Raw genomic sequence first — 18,097 nt, 5'->3', positions numbered from 1 at the left:
AAGTAACTTTGGGAAAAGATTAAGAGGTTGGGGACAGATGGAAGATCAGGAACGTCTGGTAATTAAAACCAGATGTTAATGATTCAAAATAATGTTTATTAGCCAATGGATTAAGATTCAGGCAATATATTCATAGATTAGAAAATAAACGTAAAAAGAGATAGTAGGAGGGTGTGATACCTTTATTAAATAAGGAAGTAAACACAGAAGTTTAGGAAAGAGAATAGTTTTATAAATAACAAATAGTGATTAAAATATAAGATACAATAATTATTATTATTGGAATATTAAATAATTCGTATTATCAGTGTAAAACAGAATGGCATGTAAATACATTAGATATAATACAGCCATTTTGTTCCACATTCCATACCAGTAGGTGGCGGTAATGCTCATTCTAGTTGTTTGTCAACCACCGTTAAACATCACAAAGAAGAAGAACAACAACGAGGCGCTAGCAGCGTTAGCTTCCAGGTTTGCTTGTTCATCGTCGGTCAGAAGTCTGTTTTTGCTGTAAACTGAATATTTCAGCGTCTACAGCAACAATAGCTTCGCTTCATCACCAGAGAGCGACTAACTGCTGAATAAATATTCAGAACCATCGTCCAGGAGGAGGAAGAGACCGAGCATCAGCTCAGACTGCTGGATAGCAGCTGGAGAACCCGAACCGGGTCAGAACCTCCAGGTATGTTAACTGGACGCTGGTCTGGATGAACTACAGGTTCCTTTCACAGACTTCCAGCGTCATCTTTTAAGCCACTTTAAAATTTTATCCCGATATCTGAAGTACAAAGTCCTCAATATGAATAACATATATGGTATATCTCATTATGTTTTCCCTAATAAAGTTTTCTAAATAAAACATTGCTAGCGGCGTTTTAGGTCATTATATGCCTTTTATAGCGTGGAGGTGTTTTAGGTAGTCTGAAGGTAAAGTATTTACCTCCTTGGAGGTTTTCTTTTTCCCGAAAGAAGAGTTTCTTTAGATGATTTCATGTGTTAAATGGGAAAGAGGTGTTTGGCTGCAAAGTTCTCCGGTTCAAAACTCGTTCTGTCACTAAGTGTGGCGGCACACTGCCCTGATGGACGGGTTAAACCAGTGGGATTCATATAATTATACATAACACGCAGACACAACAAGACAGCATGTTTGATTTTTTCACTGGTCATCAACACTATCAGAATCAGACATACTTTAATGATCCCAGAGGGAAATAACTTATTCCTCCCTCATTTCCCTGGGGGTCTTAGGCGTGCATACGGTCCTTAGCAGCTAATGGACTCATTCTAAAGTCAAAAAGAGAGTCTACAATACTGTGCAATACATTTAGTTGTAAAATTGTTCAATTTGCATGGATATCTAAAAAGACAGACCCTGAGAGATTGAAGTGTGCATATACACATTTGCAAGTGAGAGACAGTATGAAATATTTTCATCAGATCACAAACTTTGGTTTTACCTTATTTGTAGAACTATAAGGCGCACTTAAAATCTTAGATGTTCTCAATAATTGATGTTGCACCTTATATATGATTAACGTTGTGCTTATTGACTGATTTTATGTGGTACAATGCGCTCAAATATCTTTTAAAATGTGTAAGTACGACTTTGGTCAGCAACAAAGCCGCTCCACTCAGTGGATATTTGGATATTACCTAATATTATTGAAACAGAACTCCTAAGTTGCATCTTGTTCTTTTGTGCACTTATTTGCTCTTTCAGTCCAAATGTTCTATTTTGGAAAAAAGACATGGAAATAGACCTTTTTTTGTCGTCCGATTCATCATAAAATAAATTGACAGATTAATCGAATATTAAAATAATCGTTAGGTGCAGCCCTACCCTCAACCATCCCTATGTCTTCCTTTTCTATATTCTGTGAAGAGGCAGCACCTTGAACAGGGCAGCAAAGCTTCCGTTACCCATGTTTGTCTTTCTCTTGATGGGTTGTACTCAAACCTAATTTCCCCTGCAGGGGACGATAAAGAAATTAAATGTAACAATTTTAAGATGGTATGAAGTTACACAAGTGAAGTGAAGCCTGTTGCTTGATGTGTAATACAACTAGCAGCAAACATTTTGTGTAATATTTTCATTATTTACCATAGAGGGCCTACCATCTTGTTTTATATGCATGTTCTAAAGCCCATAATAAGTTGTGCTTTAAATTCAGGTCAACTCACAGATATGATTATTGAAATAATAATAATAAATACTAAAATGTGTTTAAAAATAATTTCAGCAGTTTGTTGTTATGAAACAAAAGGGAAGAAAATCAATTAATCTGATTCAGTTACATTTTTTAAGCCATATCTCCCGGCACTATGTGCTGTTCATCCATGACTTCTGGTTAAGGAACGTTCTTATTGTCTTTGTGGGTGAGACAGCATCAGTGCAGATGTGAATATAAGACAGCACACAGGATGTGTGACCCTCTGGCTTTTTCAGACTCATGCATGTTGAAGACTTTATATTTTCTGTTTGATCATTTTTAAAATGTGATTTTTTTGAGGCAACTTAATGTTTCAAATATTTATCTTTCTGCATTACGTGACCCATTATAACACTAATTTTTATACATTCCTGTAAAAATATGAATCAAAATGTCTGTGTCCAGTGTTTTCCATCTTTTTAAAAACTCTTAACATTGTTCTGCTTTTCTTCATTTCCTCAGATCTTTATCATCATCATGTCTTTTACTACATGGAAGGTTGTCGCTGATCAGTTTCTCATTACTGAAGAGAGGAACTCTGTTCTTGATCAAAAGATATCAGACATTACAGGATTGAAAGAGGAATGGGAGGAACCAGAACCAAAGAAGATGATGGAGACAAAAGAGGAAGCAGAACCTAAATCAATTAATGAAAAACAGACTGAACTGTGTTTATTCCAGGATGAAGGGCAGCTTTTAGTGAAGCAGGAGAGCAAAGCCTCTATGGTGCCTCCTGCTTGTGAAGAAATATTTAATCATGGACCAGAACTAAAAATTGTTCAGATTAAGGAAGAACAGGAGGACCTCTGCAGTAATCTTGATGGGCAGCTTTTAGTCAAGCAGGAGAGCGACACCTTCAAGGTGACTCCTGCATACGAGGGAATATTTCAAAGAGAACCAGAACTTTTAAAGACTGAACAAGAGGAACCAAAACCAAGGCAGAAGATTGAGACCAAAGAAGAACCAAAATCGTGGGCAATTAAAAAAAAACACCAACCTGAAATTTCTGAAGGGCAACTTTTAGTGAAGCATACGACAGATCCCTTAATTCTGACACCTACTGTGGATCAAGAAGACTCCAGTGAACCAGAAAGAATCAAGAATAATCTAATCTGTTTAACCTGCCCTGAGGCTGAAAACCAACATCAACAAGGAAGCAATGAGCAGGACTCCAGATCAAATAAAGAGACAGAACTAAAGCCAGAGGAGATATGCAAAAAAAAACAAAAACAAGGTGAAAATGTGGACAACTCAAGATTAATAAGGCCTAAAAAGAAATTACCCTTATGTGAAGTATGTGGCAGGTGTTTCACTACTCGACAAATATTAACCGTGCATATGAGAACTCATACAGGAGAAAAGCCGTTTGCTTGCAAACTCTGTGATAAATCTTTCATTAACAGCAGTAATTTGATTTGTCACATGCGAACCCACACAGGCGAGAAGCCTTTCTCATGTTTGACCTGTGGGAAAGGTTTCCCCAGACAACCTGCCTTGACTGCTCATATGAGAACTCATACAGGTGAAAAACCGTATCCTTGTGAGTTGTGTGAAAAATCTTATCGAGATCGTAGTAATTTGGTGCGACACATGAGAACTCACACAGGTGAGAAGCCGTATTCTTGTAAAGTGTGTGGTAAATCTTACAGCGGCAGTAGTCAGTTGACATATCACATAACAACCCACACAGGTGAGAAGCCTTTCTCATGTCTTACCTGTGGAAAAGCTTTCAACAAGCAAAGTACCTTAACTGTGCACATGAGAACTCACACAGGGGAGAAACCATACTCTTGTGAAATATGTGAGAAATCTTTTAGAGAGAATAATGATTTGACTTGTCATATGAGGACCCACACGGGTGAGAAGCCATATACCTGTGAATTGTGTGAGAAATCGTTCAGGTGGAGAAATGTTCTCAATCGGCACATGAGAATTCACAGGTAAGAGGCCAATGTGTCGAGAATTATATGATGAATTTTTCTGTCAGATGCTTATCAAACACAAAGATTTAAGTCTTTAGTATGTTCTACAAATTTAAAAACATTCAGTATTTGGCAAGGACAAAAGTCATTATTTTATTATTAAAGCAATCATTCCACCCTCTGTATTTGCAGTTACATCATCATGATACTGATAATAAAGGACCTTTTTGGAAAACTTGTGTGGATTCCAAAATAAAAATACTCTTCATCTAAATTCAAAAACTGTTCAGGAAAAAAATTCAGATGTATGAGATTGTAAATAAATACAAGGAAGTTTCCGTTGTACCTCCCAAACGACCCAGCAATGTGAATACTGGTCTCCTTTGCTCGACGCAATTTCCATATGCACATAGATGTCAATATGACCTGCATGTGACGCTTTTGTTTCCCCGGTCAGAAATATTGTCCTGAGGACAAGAAGAAGAGGATCTTGAAGTTGTAAGATTCTCCAAAAAGAAAAATGTAGAATCAGCAACTGCTAATTATTTGTACATTTAAAATAGGATGCCTGTAATGGGCTTGACACACAGGGAGCGACCAATTGCAGCAACGGATGAGTCATCAGCGACATGATAAAGACATAACACACGGGACGTGGCGACGTTATAAATCGCGTTGTTGGATCGCTTGTTTCCCAATTTCTGGGAAATGTTTAAAAACATTTCTGTCTTTAAATTCTAACAAGACAGAAGTTGTAATCTTTGGACCTCGTTTGAAGCCTTCAGCTGATCCAAAATGCTGCATCAAGAATTCTGATGAAAATCAACAAGAGGGATCATATTTCTCCAACTCTAGCTTCCCTTCATTGGCTAAAATTCTCATTCTCACGTATAAAGCCCTCATTAATCAAGCTCCATCATATATCAGAGCTCTGATTACCCCGTATGTTCCTAACAGAGCACTGCGCTCTCAGACTGCAGGTCTGCTGGTGGTTCCTAGAGTCTCTAAAAAATGGGAGGTAGATCTCTTTTCTCTTCATAGTAGGTACACCTGGTCTGGCGTTCTGTTAACTGTGACATCATCCAGAGAAGACGGCTCACCCGCTATTACCATCTAATGTAGAACAGATTACTAGATCAATGTGTGCTTCTGTGCTTTTTTGTCTCTCTTGTTGTGTCTCTGCTCTGTCTTCTGTAACCCCAGTCGGTCGAGGCAGATGACCGTTCATACTGAGCCCGGTTCTGCCGGAGGTTTTCCTTCCCGTTAATGAGGAGTTTTTCTTTCCACTGTCGCTCCATGCTTGCTCAGTGTGAGGGATTGCAGCAAAGCCATCAACAATGCAGATGACTCTTCCTGTGGCTCTACGCTTCCCCAGGAGTGAATGCTGCTTGTCGGGACTTTGATGCAATCAACTGGTTTCCTTATATAGGACATTTTTGACCAATCTGTATAATCTGACCCAATCTGTATAATATGATTGAACTTGACTTTGTAAAGTGCCTTGAGATGACATGTTTCATGATTTGGCGCTATATAAATAAAATTGAATTGAATTGAATTGAATTGAATCCTTTAGCTATCAGGCTCCTCTCCTGTGGAACCAACTCCCAGCTTTGGTCCGTGAGGCAGACACCCCGTCTACTTTTAAGACCTGGCTTCAAACTTCCCTTTTTGATAAAACGTATAATCAGAGTGGCTTAAGTTATCCTGAGATATCTCTATAGTTTTGCTGCTATAAGTTTAGGCTGCTGCTCATTTTTCTCACTCTGCTGAGTTCTCCTACTGTTCTCCAATTTGCATTTTTTTTGTTGCTATTTGAACTTTTAACCTTTTGTTATCTGTCTTTTTTCTCTTCACAGTAGGTACACCTGGTCTTCTTTTGTTGGCAAAAAAGAATAACCGTTTAAATAAAGATGAAAGGTAGCGTGTGAAGAGCCGTGGGAAAAAGAGAGGAAAGGAGATTGGTTTAAAAGAATTCTAAGTTGAAGAAAGTTAGAAAAATTAGAATTACAGAAAGAACACTCGAGGAAGCAATTATTTCAAGACAAATTTGGACACTAGTTTAAATTGTACACTGTTAGGAAAACATAGATGTGACTAATGTGGACATTTCAAATTAGTGGAACATGTAGTACACTGTCAGCAGTATGAGGAAGAAAGAGAAAAATCTCAGTAAGGGGAAAGGTAAATTTCACTTTGTTTACATCTTATGCAAGAATTTAAAAAAAAGGTTATCAGTGTTTATTCCAATCTCTAACAATAACAGGCAAAATTAGAGTTAGTTTTATTTAACCTACTTGAATAAAATTGCCATTCTGACCAAATCTCATCATCAGTTTTTGGTGGAAATTCTCACTGTTTGCTGACCACCAGGAAACAAAGGCTGCATCCGATATTTTCTAAATACAGCCCCTCGCTTCTATTCCTTGACCTTTAATGTGGTCAACAGTAAGAATGTTATTGTGGGAAGGAAAGGAGTTTCAGACTGCTGTGCTGATTTCAGGCAGTCTTTAACATCAATGTCATTATATGACATGGATGATTCTAGTCAAATCTGGGCCAACAGCCATCTGAAAATTAACTACAAATCACACAAGTTAGACAAAGATGCAAAATAAACCATGTGTACAACATAAATTATCAGAGTTCATATCAAAACGTATGTATGTTTGTTCCTCCAAAACAAAGTTTACAAATAAACTGTTATTTTCTTTACAGAGTGCATCATTAATATAAAAGGACAGAGTGGGATAAACAAACCTTGATATACACTCAGTTTGTGACCAGATAGCTGCTAAAAATACAAAGATCCCTTTGGAGCCAAATATTGAAAAGGAATCAAGTTTTTTAAATCTTAGTTTGTAAGTTTAATTGTAGCCTAACAGGATCAACATTTGTTATGAGTCTCGAAATCTTTAACCCTTTGCTTGACCAGAATATTAAACATAAGGCATTTATTGGGTTCATGAAAACATAAAATCTTGACATCGCTTTTGGCAATGTTACCAGCAAACAGGCTTGGAATTAGAATGGAGACAACCGGACTTTCGCTCAGCTTTTGAAAACATTTTGACACCTATCCAGGAGTTTTTATCAATTCTGGCGCTTGCACTTTTGGCAATGTTAAGTTTGAGACCTGAAGCTTCTGAGAATTTGCTTCCACCGCATCTAGTGTCTGTGATTTATCTCATCTTAATTGTAATCTTAATTTCCTTATTAAAAATGGTTAGATTATGAATATTCAAGTCATACAAAATTTTAAAATAAAAGCTCAAAGACTGGAAGCAAGAAATAGGACAGCGCTGCATTACAAGCCTCGGTACGAGAAACCTACCAGACATTCGGAGATACAGAACACTTGTTCTATTTATATTATTGTAAACCATATACTTATCGTAATAAACCACTTTATTAACCCAATTGTTTGTGTTTGCATAATGAAGAAATTGTCAATTAAGTCCAATGCCTTATAAAAGTCAAGAAAAATCATCAATGCACCTGAATTTATAACGTTTGAGTAACCAGTTAAATCCAACACCAATCCATTAGAACTAACGTGATGTTTGGGCATAAATCCACTTTGTTTTTCACTTATCTCTCCTAAATATTTTTTCAGTCACTTGGGATAACCACTGCCAAAATTTCATAATCTATCTTTAAAGGTGAGACTGGGCTCCAATTTTCTATTTTCAAATGATCTTTGCTTGCCTTGGGTAAGTGATTAGACCTTGTTTCACGGTTGTTGTCATTTTTTGTTTTTTGCTTATTAATACAATCCTGTAACATGGGTAAAAGATGTTCTCGAATTAATTCCCAAAAGCAGAGATAAGATTTAACTAAGTCCGACACTTTCAGGAGACTTTCTTAAGCTTGAACCTAAATTTCAGCCGTTTTACTCAACCCCAAGGGACATTTATGTAAATTAAATAATATTACATCTTATGCAGATTGCTCTCAATAATTAAACGTATTTATTAGAAGTGTAATTTATCTGCACATGTGGAGCAGGAGTAAAAACATAAAGAAATTTGATTTAAATATATATATATATATATATATATATATATATATATATATATATATATATATATATATATATATATATATATAGACTGAAGCGGAACAGAGTGGTCACTGTTTCTCGTGCAAATGTCCGTGTGACACTTCCGGCGGAAGTAAACAACAAGGTGCTAGCAGCGTTAGCTTCCAGGTTTGCTTGTTCATCGTCGGTCAGAAGTCTATTTTTGCTGTAAACTGAATATTTCAGCGTCTGCAGCAACAATATCTTCGCTTCATCTCCAGAGAGCGACTAACTGCTGAATAAATATTCAGAACCATCGTCCAGGAGGAGGAAGAGACCGAGCATCAGCTCAGACTGCTGGATAGCAGCTGGAGAACCCGAACCGGGTCAGAACCTCCAGGTATGTTCTGTCTGATTGAGGCTAAAGTTTGCTACCGATTGTTATCTTGACTACTGGGCTAATTTCTCTGCCTTTAATTAATCTGAATTACTACTGATCTAGTCCAAAACATTGTCCAGACTTGAGATGATTTATGCTTACGAAGGATGAAATAAAACACAGAGTGTGATTTGTAAAACTGTGTCCGTGAAGGTAAGTCCTGGGAAAAGTGAAATCCCACATATGGAAACGCTAGGTGGGCTTTTGAAGTCTAATGGAAAATAAGCCTAAAATGACTTACCTAATCTGGATAAAGTAGAAAATAAAACGATCTCCAAATTATTTAAAAATGTACTGTTATTATAAAAATGTAAGAGTTAATTTTACAATTTCTAAACATCAATGAAAACCTCCAAAGCAAACGCTGATGATGCAGTGGTAGGCCAGGAAGAATGAAGATGACAATAAGAAGATAAGAAAACGAGGAAGAACAAGACAATTGTATTAAAGTCTCAGGGATTTTATTAAGAAAAGTGTGTAAAATTGAAAGATTCTAAGTAGGAGGGCATCGATTAAACTTATGGACCACCAAAAAGATAACTTTTACCCTTTCACAGTTTGGGAGAATTCCAGAAATTGAGACAAAGGCATTTCCTGGATAAGCAATGTAAGAAGTTTTGTCTTAGTATTTCTCCAAAATCCTAAAGTAAAATATTGAAATATTTATTTTCTAGTTAAATTACAGGTGACCTATTAACATTGCACAAAGAAAATTTGTCATCATCTTTCAGAATTATAGAGACATAAAGTCCTGAAATTAGACAAAATCACATTCCTGGTTAAGCATTATAGATACTCTCCAAAGATCTTTGCTTCTCTTTTTCTCTTCATTTCTACCGTTTCCGTCTGCAAGGCCTCTACTCCTCCTGTGTTACCGCTATTACCCCATATTTTCTGACCACTGTCTTTTGTGACTCCGTTTTATTCTGTGAGCTTGACTCAGCCTAAGATGTTGTGGCAAACCGTATGCCAGCGAAGTGAACGTAAAAATGTCAATTAATATCCGGTGCCAGGGTTTTGTAAAAACTTTCCTGACCTCCTAAGCTACCACTAATAATAATCATTACGTCACAGGTTAAATATTACTTTTCATTTAATTTACAAATTAAAAAGCCATCAGACACAGTTTGGTTAAAATATTTATTCTTTTATACATTGCATTACATTACAGTCACAATATATAGTAGCAGCCAATAAAATTCTGTGACGTCTATATTTTCTATTGCACCAAGAAGATCCTGGGTTCGTGTCTGACCATGGGGTCTTTCTGCATGGAGTTTGCATGTTCTCCCTGTGCATGGTGGGTTCTCTCTGGGTACTCCGGCTTCCTCCCACAGTCGCACTCTCTAAAATTCTCCTTAGGTGTGTGTATGTGTCAGAATGGTTGTCTGTCTCTGTGTTGCCCTGCTCCTTTCTTCTCCACAATAGTGTTTTTAATGTTGACCACATTAAAGGTTTAAAACCTCATTTAGTTTCTGTTGCATGTCAAACGTGTACTTAACTTAATATATTGTAGTTTGAAATAAATAAAACTTCTATTTTTAGATTTAACAAAATGATTTATCTACATTTAAAAAAAGGAACCCTTTTTTGTAGAACGAGGTCAGCATACTGAGCACTTGCCAATAGTATGGAAAATTTTACATTGCCCACTTGAAAAGAAAAAGTCCATAGTTTGAAACTAAACTACACCAGGGTTCCCCCACTGGCTTGATACACTCTACAATCGGAAGGTTGTGGGTTTCATTCCAACTTAGCTAGCTCTACTAGTTTATACAAAACAGCAACGGTTCAATTTTATTTATATAGCACCAGTTCACAACATGTCATCTCAAGGCTCTTTACAAAGTCAGACTCCATCAGATCCTCCAGGTTGGTGAGAAAGTTTCCTCTCTAAGGAAACCCAGCAGGTTGCATCAAGTCTCTCCAAGCAGCATTCACTCCTCCTGAAAGAGCGTAGAGCCACAGTGGACAGTCGTCTGCATTGTTGATGGCTTTGCAGCAATCCCTCATACTGAGCATGCATGACGCGACAGTGGAGAGGAAAACTCCCCTTTAAGTTACTTAAGTTAACAGGACCGCTGCAGAGAGCTCGCTGCCAGCTGCTGCAAGAAAGTCATGCATCTGGCAGCAGAGCCAGCAGTTTAGCTGGTCACTCAGTCAACCTGATTTTTCAGTTACAAATGCACCTTCAGCATTTAGAAATTAAATCAAGTTGTCGGAAATTACAGTGTTGTGGTCACCACCTTTTGTGTTGGTACGGAGTTTATTTTTCTTTCCAAAATCCATTTGGTCAAAAACCATGACTTGAACTCACCCATGTTCAGGAGACTGAAAGCTCTTTGATAAAGTGTGTTCCACTTAAATTAACTTTTGACGCTCTTCTGTGAATCTCTCATCCTCTAGGAGTAAGTGGGAACTTCCTTTTTTCAACACCCTCAGATGTAACATCTCCTGTTTCCAGTAGTCATTCTCTGTTTGAGTGTAGTAGTCAGACATGCTAGCGCGACTCATGGCATTATGAGGCACACCATGGCTGGTGTTTCAGCTGGAGGGAGGAGGGGGGAAAAGAGGGGAGGGGGAAGGCTGTTTGCTTCATAGAAAGTCAAACTGTTCTCTGATTTAACCATTTTTTGAGCAAAGAAACAAAGCTGCCACCCCCATGAGCGGGTCCTTTGGTACCTGCTCTTGACATTCACATGGCATATTATGCCCCTAAAACCACAGAAAAATAAAATTTGTTGTCACGACCCCTTTAATTCTTTGGCCGGGGTTTCTTTTGGTTCAGTTTGAGTTTTGTGCCAATGTCATCTTTCAGTTAACTTTTGTTTTCTGTAATCCTGTAATCCGTTTAAATTTTGATCTTATTGTGCTGGGTCTGACAAACATACTTAAGGTTCTACTGCTTCGTATTTCCACAGCCTCATGTCTGACACTACAAGGAGGCTTTTTACTGATGGTGTTCTCATGACTGAAGAGAGGAACTCCATTGTCCTCAATACATCGAACACTATCAAAATAAAAGTGCGACAAGAACAAGAACATCAACAGTTGACTGACACAAAAGAGGAACCAGAACCTCAACCAATCAAAGAAGAACAGGCTGAGCAGTGGATCAATCAGAATGAAGGGTGGCCTCCAGTGAAACAGGAGACCATCACTTCTTTGATGACTTTTGCTTATGAAGAAATATTCCACAATGGATCAGAACTGCAGAAAATGACAACACGGGAACCGATGCCTGTACGGGTGAAAGAAGAACCCGAACCTGTGCACATTAAAGAGGAAGAGGGGGAACCAGAACCTGCACAAATTAAAGAGGAACCGGAGAACTTCTTCAGTGATCACGATGTAGATCAGCTTGTAGTGAAGCAGGAGACTGAAACCATTTTGGCGACTCCAATTTATGAGCAAAATGGCAAGACTGAATCTGAACCAAGCAAGAACCAGCTTCTCTCTGGAAACCACCTTGAAGCTGACAACCAACATCAACAAGGAAGCAATCGGGAAGAATCAGGATCAAGTAGAGATGAAAATCTGAAGTCAGAGAAGAGACGTCAGGACTCTAGAAAATACTGGGACAACAAGGATAACTCAGAAATAAAAACAGATATGCCCTGCTGTGAAATCTGTGGTAAATGTTTAACAACCCACCAGCACTTGAGTTTGCACATGAGAATTCACACAGGGGAGAAGCCATACCCATGTCAAATGTGTGAAAAATCATTTAGAAATAGTAGTAATTTGATTCGGCATGAAAGAACTCACACTGGAGAGAAACCGTTTTCTTGTGAAGTGTGTGGCAAGTCTTTCAGATATGGTGGACATTTGACTATTCACAAGAGAACACACACAGGGGAAAAGCCATATCACTGTGAACTATGTGGTAAAGCCTTTAGTGACTGGAGTAGTATGACCAGACATGTGAGAACTCACACAGACAAGAAGCTATATTCCTGTGAAGTGTGTGGAAAAGCTTTCAAAGAGCGAAATGAGTTGGGTCGTCACCTTAAGACTCACACAAGTGAGAAGCCGTTCTCATGTCTGACATGTGGAAAAGGTTTCATCAGGAAATGTGCTCTAACTATGCATATGAGAACTCACACAGGTGAAAAGCCATATACTTGTGACAAATGCAGTAAGTCTTTTGGAGACCATAGTAATTTAGCTCGTCACATAAGAATTCACACAGGTAAAAAGCTGTATCCTTGTGATTTGTGTCAGAAATCTTTTAGAGACCAGGGCAATTTGGTTCGTCATATCAGAACTCACATGGGTAACAAAAATTCCTGTAAATTGTGTGATAAATCTTTCAGACAGAGGAGTGATTTGGTTCATCATCTTAGAATCCACACAGGGGAGAAACCTTTCTCATGTCTAACTTGTGGAAAAGGTTTCCCAAGGCAGTCTGCCTTAAATGTGCACATGAGAGCGCATACAGGGGAGAAGCCATATCCTTGTGATTTGTGCGGTAAATCTTTTAGAGACAATAGCAACTTGGCTCGTCACCTTGCAACTCACACAGGTAAGAAACCCTACTCTTGTCATCTGTGCGGCAAATTCTTCCAACACTCTTATTATCTTACCAATCACATGAGAACTCACACAGGCGAGAAGCCATATCCTTGTGAATTGTGTGAGAAATTTTTCATGCAGCGTAGTGATTTGGTTCGTCACCTTAGAACTCATACAGGTGAGAAGCCTTATTCTTGTGAACTTTGTGATAAATCATTTCGACAAAATAGTATTCTGACCCGTCACCTCAGAACTCACACCGGTGAGAAGCCCGACTCATTTTGAGTTGGGGACAGTGTTTCAGCAATCAAGCTGTAACTGATGACTCACACAGGTGATCTTGTGAATTATTTGTAAACCATTTACTGTCAGATGTAAACTGACTAAAAACAGGAGAAGGAATGTGTTTTTATTTAAAAAGGTTTCTGTGGATGTGAGCAAATAGAATATATATACTGTGGACAGGGCAAAAAATGGGATCACTTGTATGATAAAAGAAAGCATTTAAACCTTTATATTAGGGCTGGGCAAGTTAACGCGTTAATTTCGCGTTAATCGATTAGACTATTAACGGCGATATTTACTTTAACGCGCATTAACGCATGTTGCTCACATGCTTTTATTTTGTGATGGTCTGTTGCTGCGGTTTAGGGATTTGAATCAGAACAGTAGGTGGCGATAATGCGCCAATAACCTCGCTGTCAGCCCAGCCTCGGATTCAAGCAGGAAGAAGAAAGGTGCTGGCTGGTTAAAGGGAAACGCAGAAAAAACAAAGCTGACATGGGGAAGGCGGTGTTTCCCGCAGGAATTTGCTTAGGCAAGGCGGTGAGTTGGCGAACGGAACAAGTTTTGTGCGGAGCGGAGCGGGGGTCTGCATCGACGCTGTCGGTAAAGTCACTTCTCGTTTCAAAGTATCCATGTGTTTTTGCCTGTTTTTTCCCTGCCATTCACTATATGCACGCGAGAAAGCAACAACAAAAAACCGCGTGTTAACGTCAAATAAACATGCACGCATATCGAGTTAGCAAGCATTTCAGTTTAAAGTTCTTCCAGCATGGAATATGACAGAAACAAGTTAGTTGTAAGTTAAACTTTGGTATTGAACATAAAATGGTAATGCTGCTCCCTGCTGTTACCTCAGAAATTGCCTGTTTTTGGTAGATTTTTTCCCCATAAAGAGAATTCCCTGTCATTGGCAATAAGCTTTAATTTATTATTATTATAGCTATTTTTTGTTTTACATGTCTAAGTTGAGCTTTACACTAAATACGTGTTACTGATAAGTGCTACAAATGTTACAACACTTTTGTTCATATGGCAGCAGAACATTAAAATAAAAGTGCTCCTTACACTACTTTTGAATTCATGCTTGGAGTTTGTAAATACAATGCAATTAATCATGATTAATCAGGCAAATTATGCGATTAATCGCGATTAAATATTTTAATCGTTGCCCAGCCCTACTTTATATACTTGGAATCATTTTAATGATGGCACTCTTTCCCGCATACAGTCTAAAGCTTTGCTTCAAAACACCAACACCTTATGTTCCCTTATTATGTGTATTCACTGGCTTCTAAACTAAATCAATTAGATAATAAATAGAGAGAGAGAGAGAGAGAGAGAGAGAGAGAGAGAGACCAAGATGTCATGGACATAGGTATCCTTCAATTTGAAATTCAACGCTAGGGTTGTTCTCTCTCCTTGTTGCTGGTGCCTGTGTGGGTCTTTTGTCACTGGGTCTATTGTAGCTTGCACTCATAAAACTCTAGTTTCTCTATTTTCTGTCAACTTTGATGTCAGACAAAATAATTCCTATGTAATCAATGTTAAGTATGCAATAGGGCAACTATCTCAGATTTCCCCTTTTGCCAAGCAAGACTACCCTCACACAAGTTGGAAACCAGCTTTTTGTACGAGATGACAGGACCAGTGAAAACAAAGAAACATCATTGATTGCTTGTTTTCTGTTCATCTTTTTTTTATGTAAAGCAGTTTGGAACTTGCCTCTTGAAAGATGTTTCATAAGAAACCCACAACTTGGGCTGCACAGTGACACAGTGGGTAGCACTGTTTTTTCCTTGCAGCCATAAGGTTCTGGGCTCAAGTTCTACCTGTGTCTTTCTGCGTGGACTGGCGACCTGTCCAAGGTGTACCCCGCCTCTCACCCATTGACAGCTGGAGATAGACACCGGCACCCCTCATGACCCCACTATTGAAAATGGATGGATGGATATCCACAACATTAACATAAAAGTCTTTGAACTAAAGGTTTTTTTATTGTGTTTTCCCTTCAGCATTAGAGATGTGTTGCATAAAATGACTTTGATCTTTTTATGTTTTGACTATTTTAAACAATTATATAAATCATTCTATTTGTTGTTCATGTTATTTCTCTGGCAACTTTGAAATTTACTGTAAAAAATTATTGTAAAGATACAGAATACTTCGACTGAGGGCTTGTTAAGTCATGTAATATTTTATAAACAATAAAATCATTCTTGGTGTATAAAAATCAAGTCACTGGATTCCAAAATGATGTTGTGCAATTAAGATTGGTTGGTTATGAATCATAATCCTGATAGTCACATTTGCCTGGAGACAGCCCGGCCTTCCACGATAGTCGGACAAGCTGAATACAATCTAGAACAAAACTTCGTTGCATACAGCTTATGACAGTGTAAAGAGATTGCAGGTGGAATATGCAACATTACGATCTAAAGTGCAGCATTGATCAGAATGTAACAATGCGGGAGAAAAACAGTGTGCAAAAAGCAGTTTGCAGAAGAATGTACAACAATGTTTATGTGCAAAAATAATGGTGCAAAAGGGCATATTTATGAAAAAGTTCAGTGCAGTGCAGAATAATATGGTGCAAAAATGCAGTAAACGTTGAGTTGTGTACTATTTAAATGGATTGTAAAAGTTCTGCAAAGTTGGTAGTGCCAAATAATGATGCTTGTGTGACGCAGAGTCCAGTTTAGAGTTCAACAGTCTGATGGCAGTGGGGAAAAAGCTGTTGCAGAGCCTGGTGGACCTGCTGCGGAACCTCTGATATTCCCGCATTAATATTGAATATTAATGTCGGTTTAAAGGCAATTTTGGTAACTTTAATCTTTAACCGATTTAGCGACCGATTGCTACAGCAACCCCAGGCACCCGGAGGGAGAATCGCATTAATAAGATCCTCCATATGGTTTAAATGATTTTACTGAGCAAATCTTTAGAATATTATTTACTCTAAATAATGTTCTGGGGTCCGTTCTTCATACGTTGCTTAAAACATCCGAGATCAAATGAGACATCCAAGATGATTTTATCCGGCTAATTGGGTTCTTCCAACACACCTGTTGTTTATGATTAGTATGGCTGGATTGAGTTATCTGAGATGACTGCGCGTTCATGCGTTTGTTTAAAAGGGGAAATGTATCGATAGTAGAAACAATGATCAGCAGCGCTGCTATTGGCTGTTCAGCATGGCCAAAGAGCGCGCACAGTTTTTCTCCCAAGCAGAACAAGAGCTTTTAATGGAAGGTTATGCCGAATTTGAGTCATTAATTAAAACGACAGGTAACACCTCAAAATCTGCTAAAGCCAGGAGAGAGGGCTGGCAGAAAGTAGCAGACAAATTAATGCGTAAATACTGTCCATGGTAGATGTTTCTATCACTTTCTACAGTATCAATTTTTGCATTTTAATAATCTCATATTTACTTTGTTCTTTTATATCAGAGCCTCCACGGGACCCACTAGAACATGGGGACAAGTAAAAGTGAAATACGATAATATTCTACAAAATGGTAGCCTTTAATTATTATGCTTTATTTTAAAAAGGCACTTGTTATGTCAAGAGATCCAAATTTCGGTGTCATTCCTTAGACACTGGAAGTAAAGGACAAACTGGGAATTTTAACAAAAAAAAGCTTTATCTATAAAAAAAATGAATTTCTTTCTTTTCCAAGTCATACACAGTTTACACGGTAAAACTGTATTTCTCTGTGTCTAAATAATCCATCCATATTATTTTCTAATACAATATACGGCTCGAGAGGAAGCAAGCCTTTCAAAGTAAAACTAAACTTCACATTAAAATGGCCTGAACAAATCTTCTTACTGAATATGATAAAAATAAAAAGCAAACCATCATACAAATAACTTAAATATTTTCGATTTATGGCTTTAACACCACTTTTTCTTTTTTAAAAGCCACTGTTAAATGATGTGTTTGTCTGTTTATAACAGCCACCAAGAAAAATCTCTCTACAATTACACTGTCGCGCTGCGCTAAACAATCCTGTCTATTGCTATTATTAATTCGAAAAACTCTGCAAATTATTCTTGCACCTTCCACATCAGGTTGCAGTCGTAAAAACGGACATGGCTACGGCAGACTTCCCTATCTCCTCCGCTTATACAGCTGCGATCTAATCCTGTTTACATGAAATAAACCTGCTCGCCAGCAGGTTTAAACTGGCGCACATGTTGCTATGACAACAAGTTCAAGATGAGTTTCGAAGAACCGAACAATCCAAAACCATGCCAAATTATCAACAATCAAATCCAGCTAACTGAGTTAGCGACGTACGAAGAACGGACCCCTGGTTAACTTGGGCTTTGCATTGTGAATGGATTAAAACACATGCCAAATGTTTAACTCCATTCCATGTTTTTTTAATCAGATCTGCAGTGAACGGAATTCACTGACTTATTCTGATCATGAACAACCACTTTTGTTTTCTTTTTTTTTTTTTTTTTTTGCATGTAAATAGTTCCTTAGCTTAGCTTCTCTTCAAGCACCAGCCTCTTTTTAAAGTGTCCAGTGGTGTCATTCTGACTTAATCATGACAGATTGATCTCCAGCCCTGTCCTCATCACCACCCACACCTGTGTTATGGAGCAATCACTGAAACCATGTTAGCTGCTCCTTTTAAGGCAGGACTGCAATGACGTTGAAATGTGTTTTGGGGGATAAAGTTCATTTTCTAGGC

General features: G+C 38.0%; 2 protein-coding genes across 2 annotated transcripts; both read left to right on the top strand.

Annotated features, from left to right (window-relative positions):
* Nucleotides 1–555: 555 nt before the first annotated feature.
* On the top strand, nt 556–4,370 carry LOC105923257 (zinc finger protein OZF). Its single transcript, XM_036131929.1, has 2 exons — nt 556–685; nt 2,676–4,370. Exon 2 carries the CDS (start codon nt 2,691–2,693, stop codon nt 4,155–4,157), a length of 1,467 nt encoding a protein of 488 aa, XP_035987822.1. The 5' UTR covers nt 556–685; nt 2,676–2,690; the 3' UTR covers nt 4,158–4,370.
* A 3,932-nt stretch (nt 4,371–8,302) lies between these two features.
* Nucleotides 8,303–13,626, top strand: LOC105923255 (zinc finger protein 2 homolog). The gene is made up of 2 exons (XM_036131877.1): nt 8,303–8,556; nt 11,517–13,626. Exon 2 carries the CDS (start codon nt 11,521–11,523, stop codon nt 13,393–13,395), a length of 1,875 nt encoding a protein of 624 aa, XP_035987770.1. The 5' UTR covers nt 8,303–8,556; nt 11,517–11,520; the 3' UTR covers nt 13,396–13,626.
* The last annotated feature ends 4,471 nt before the right edge of the window (nt 13,627–18,097 follow it).

The sequence above is a fragment of the Fundulus heteroclitus genome, unplaced genomic scaffold, assembly GCF_011125445.2.
Source record: "Fundulus heteroclitus isolate FHET01 unplaced genomic scaffold, MU-UCD_Fhet_4.1 scaffold_46, whole genome shotgun sequence".
Lineage (NCBI taxonomy): Eukaryota > Metazoa > Chordata > Actinopteri > Cyprinodontiformes > Fundulidae > Fundulus > Fundulus heteroclitus.
The sequence above is the reverse complement of the archived record's forward strand: the minus strand, read 5'-3'. Positions and strand labels throughout refer to the sequence as shown.

What these genes read in the sequence shown, in the direction of transcription:
- LOC105923257 (XM_036131929.1), top strand. Translation starts at nt 2,691, where the DNA reads ATGTCTTTTACTACATGGAAGGTTGTCGCTGATCAGTTTCTCATTACT.
- LOC105923255 (XM_036131877.1), top strand. Translation starts at nt 11,521, where the DNA reads ATGTCTGACACTACAAGGAGGCTTTTTACTGATGGTGTTCTCATGACT.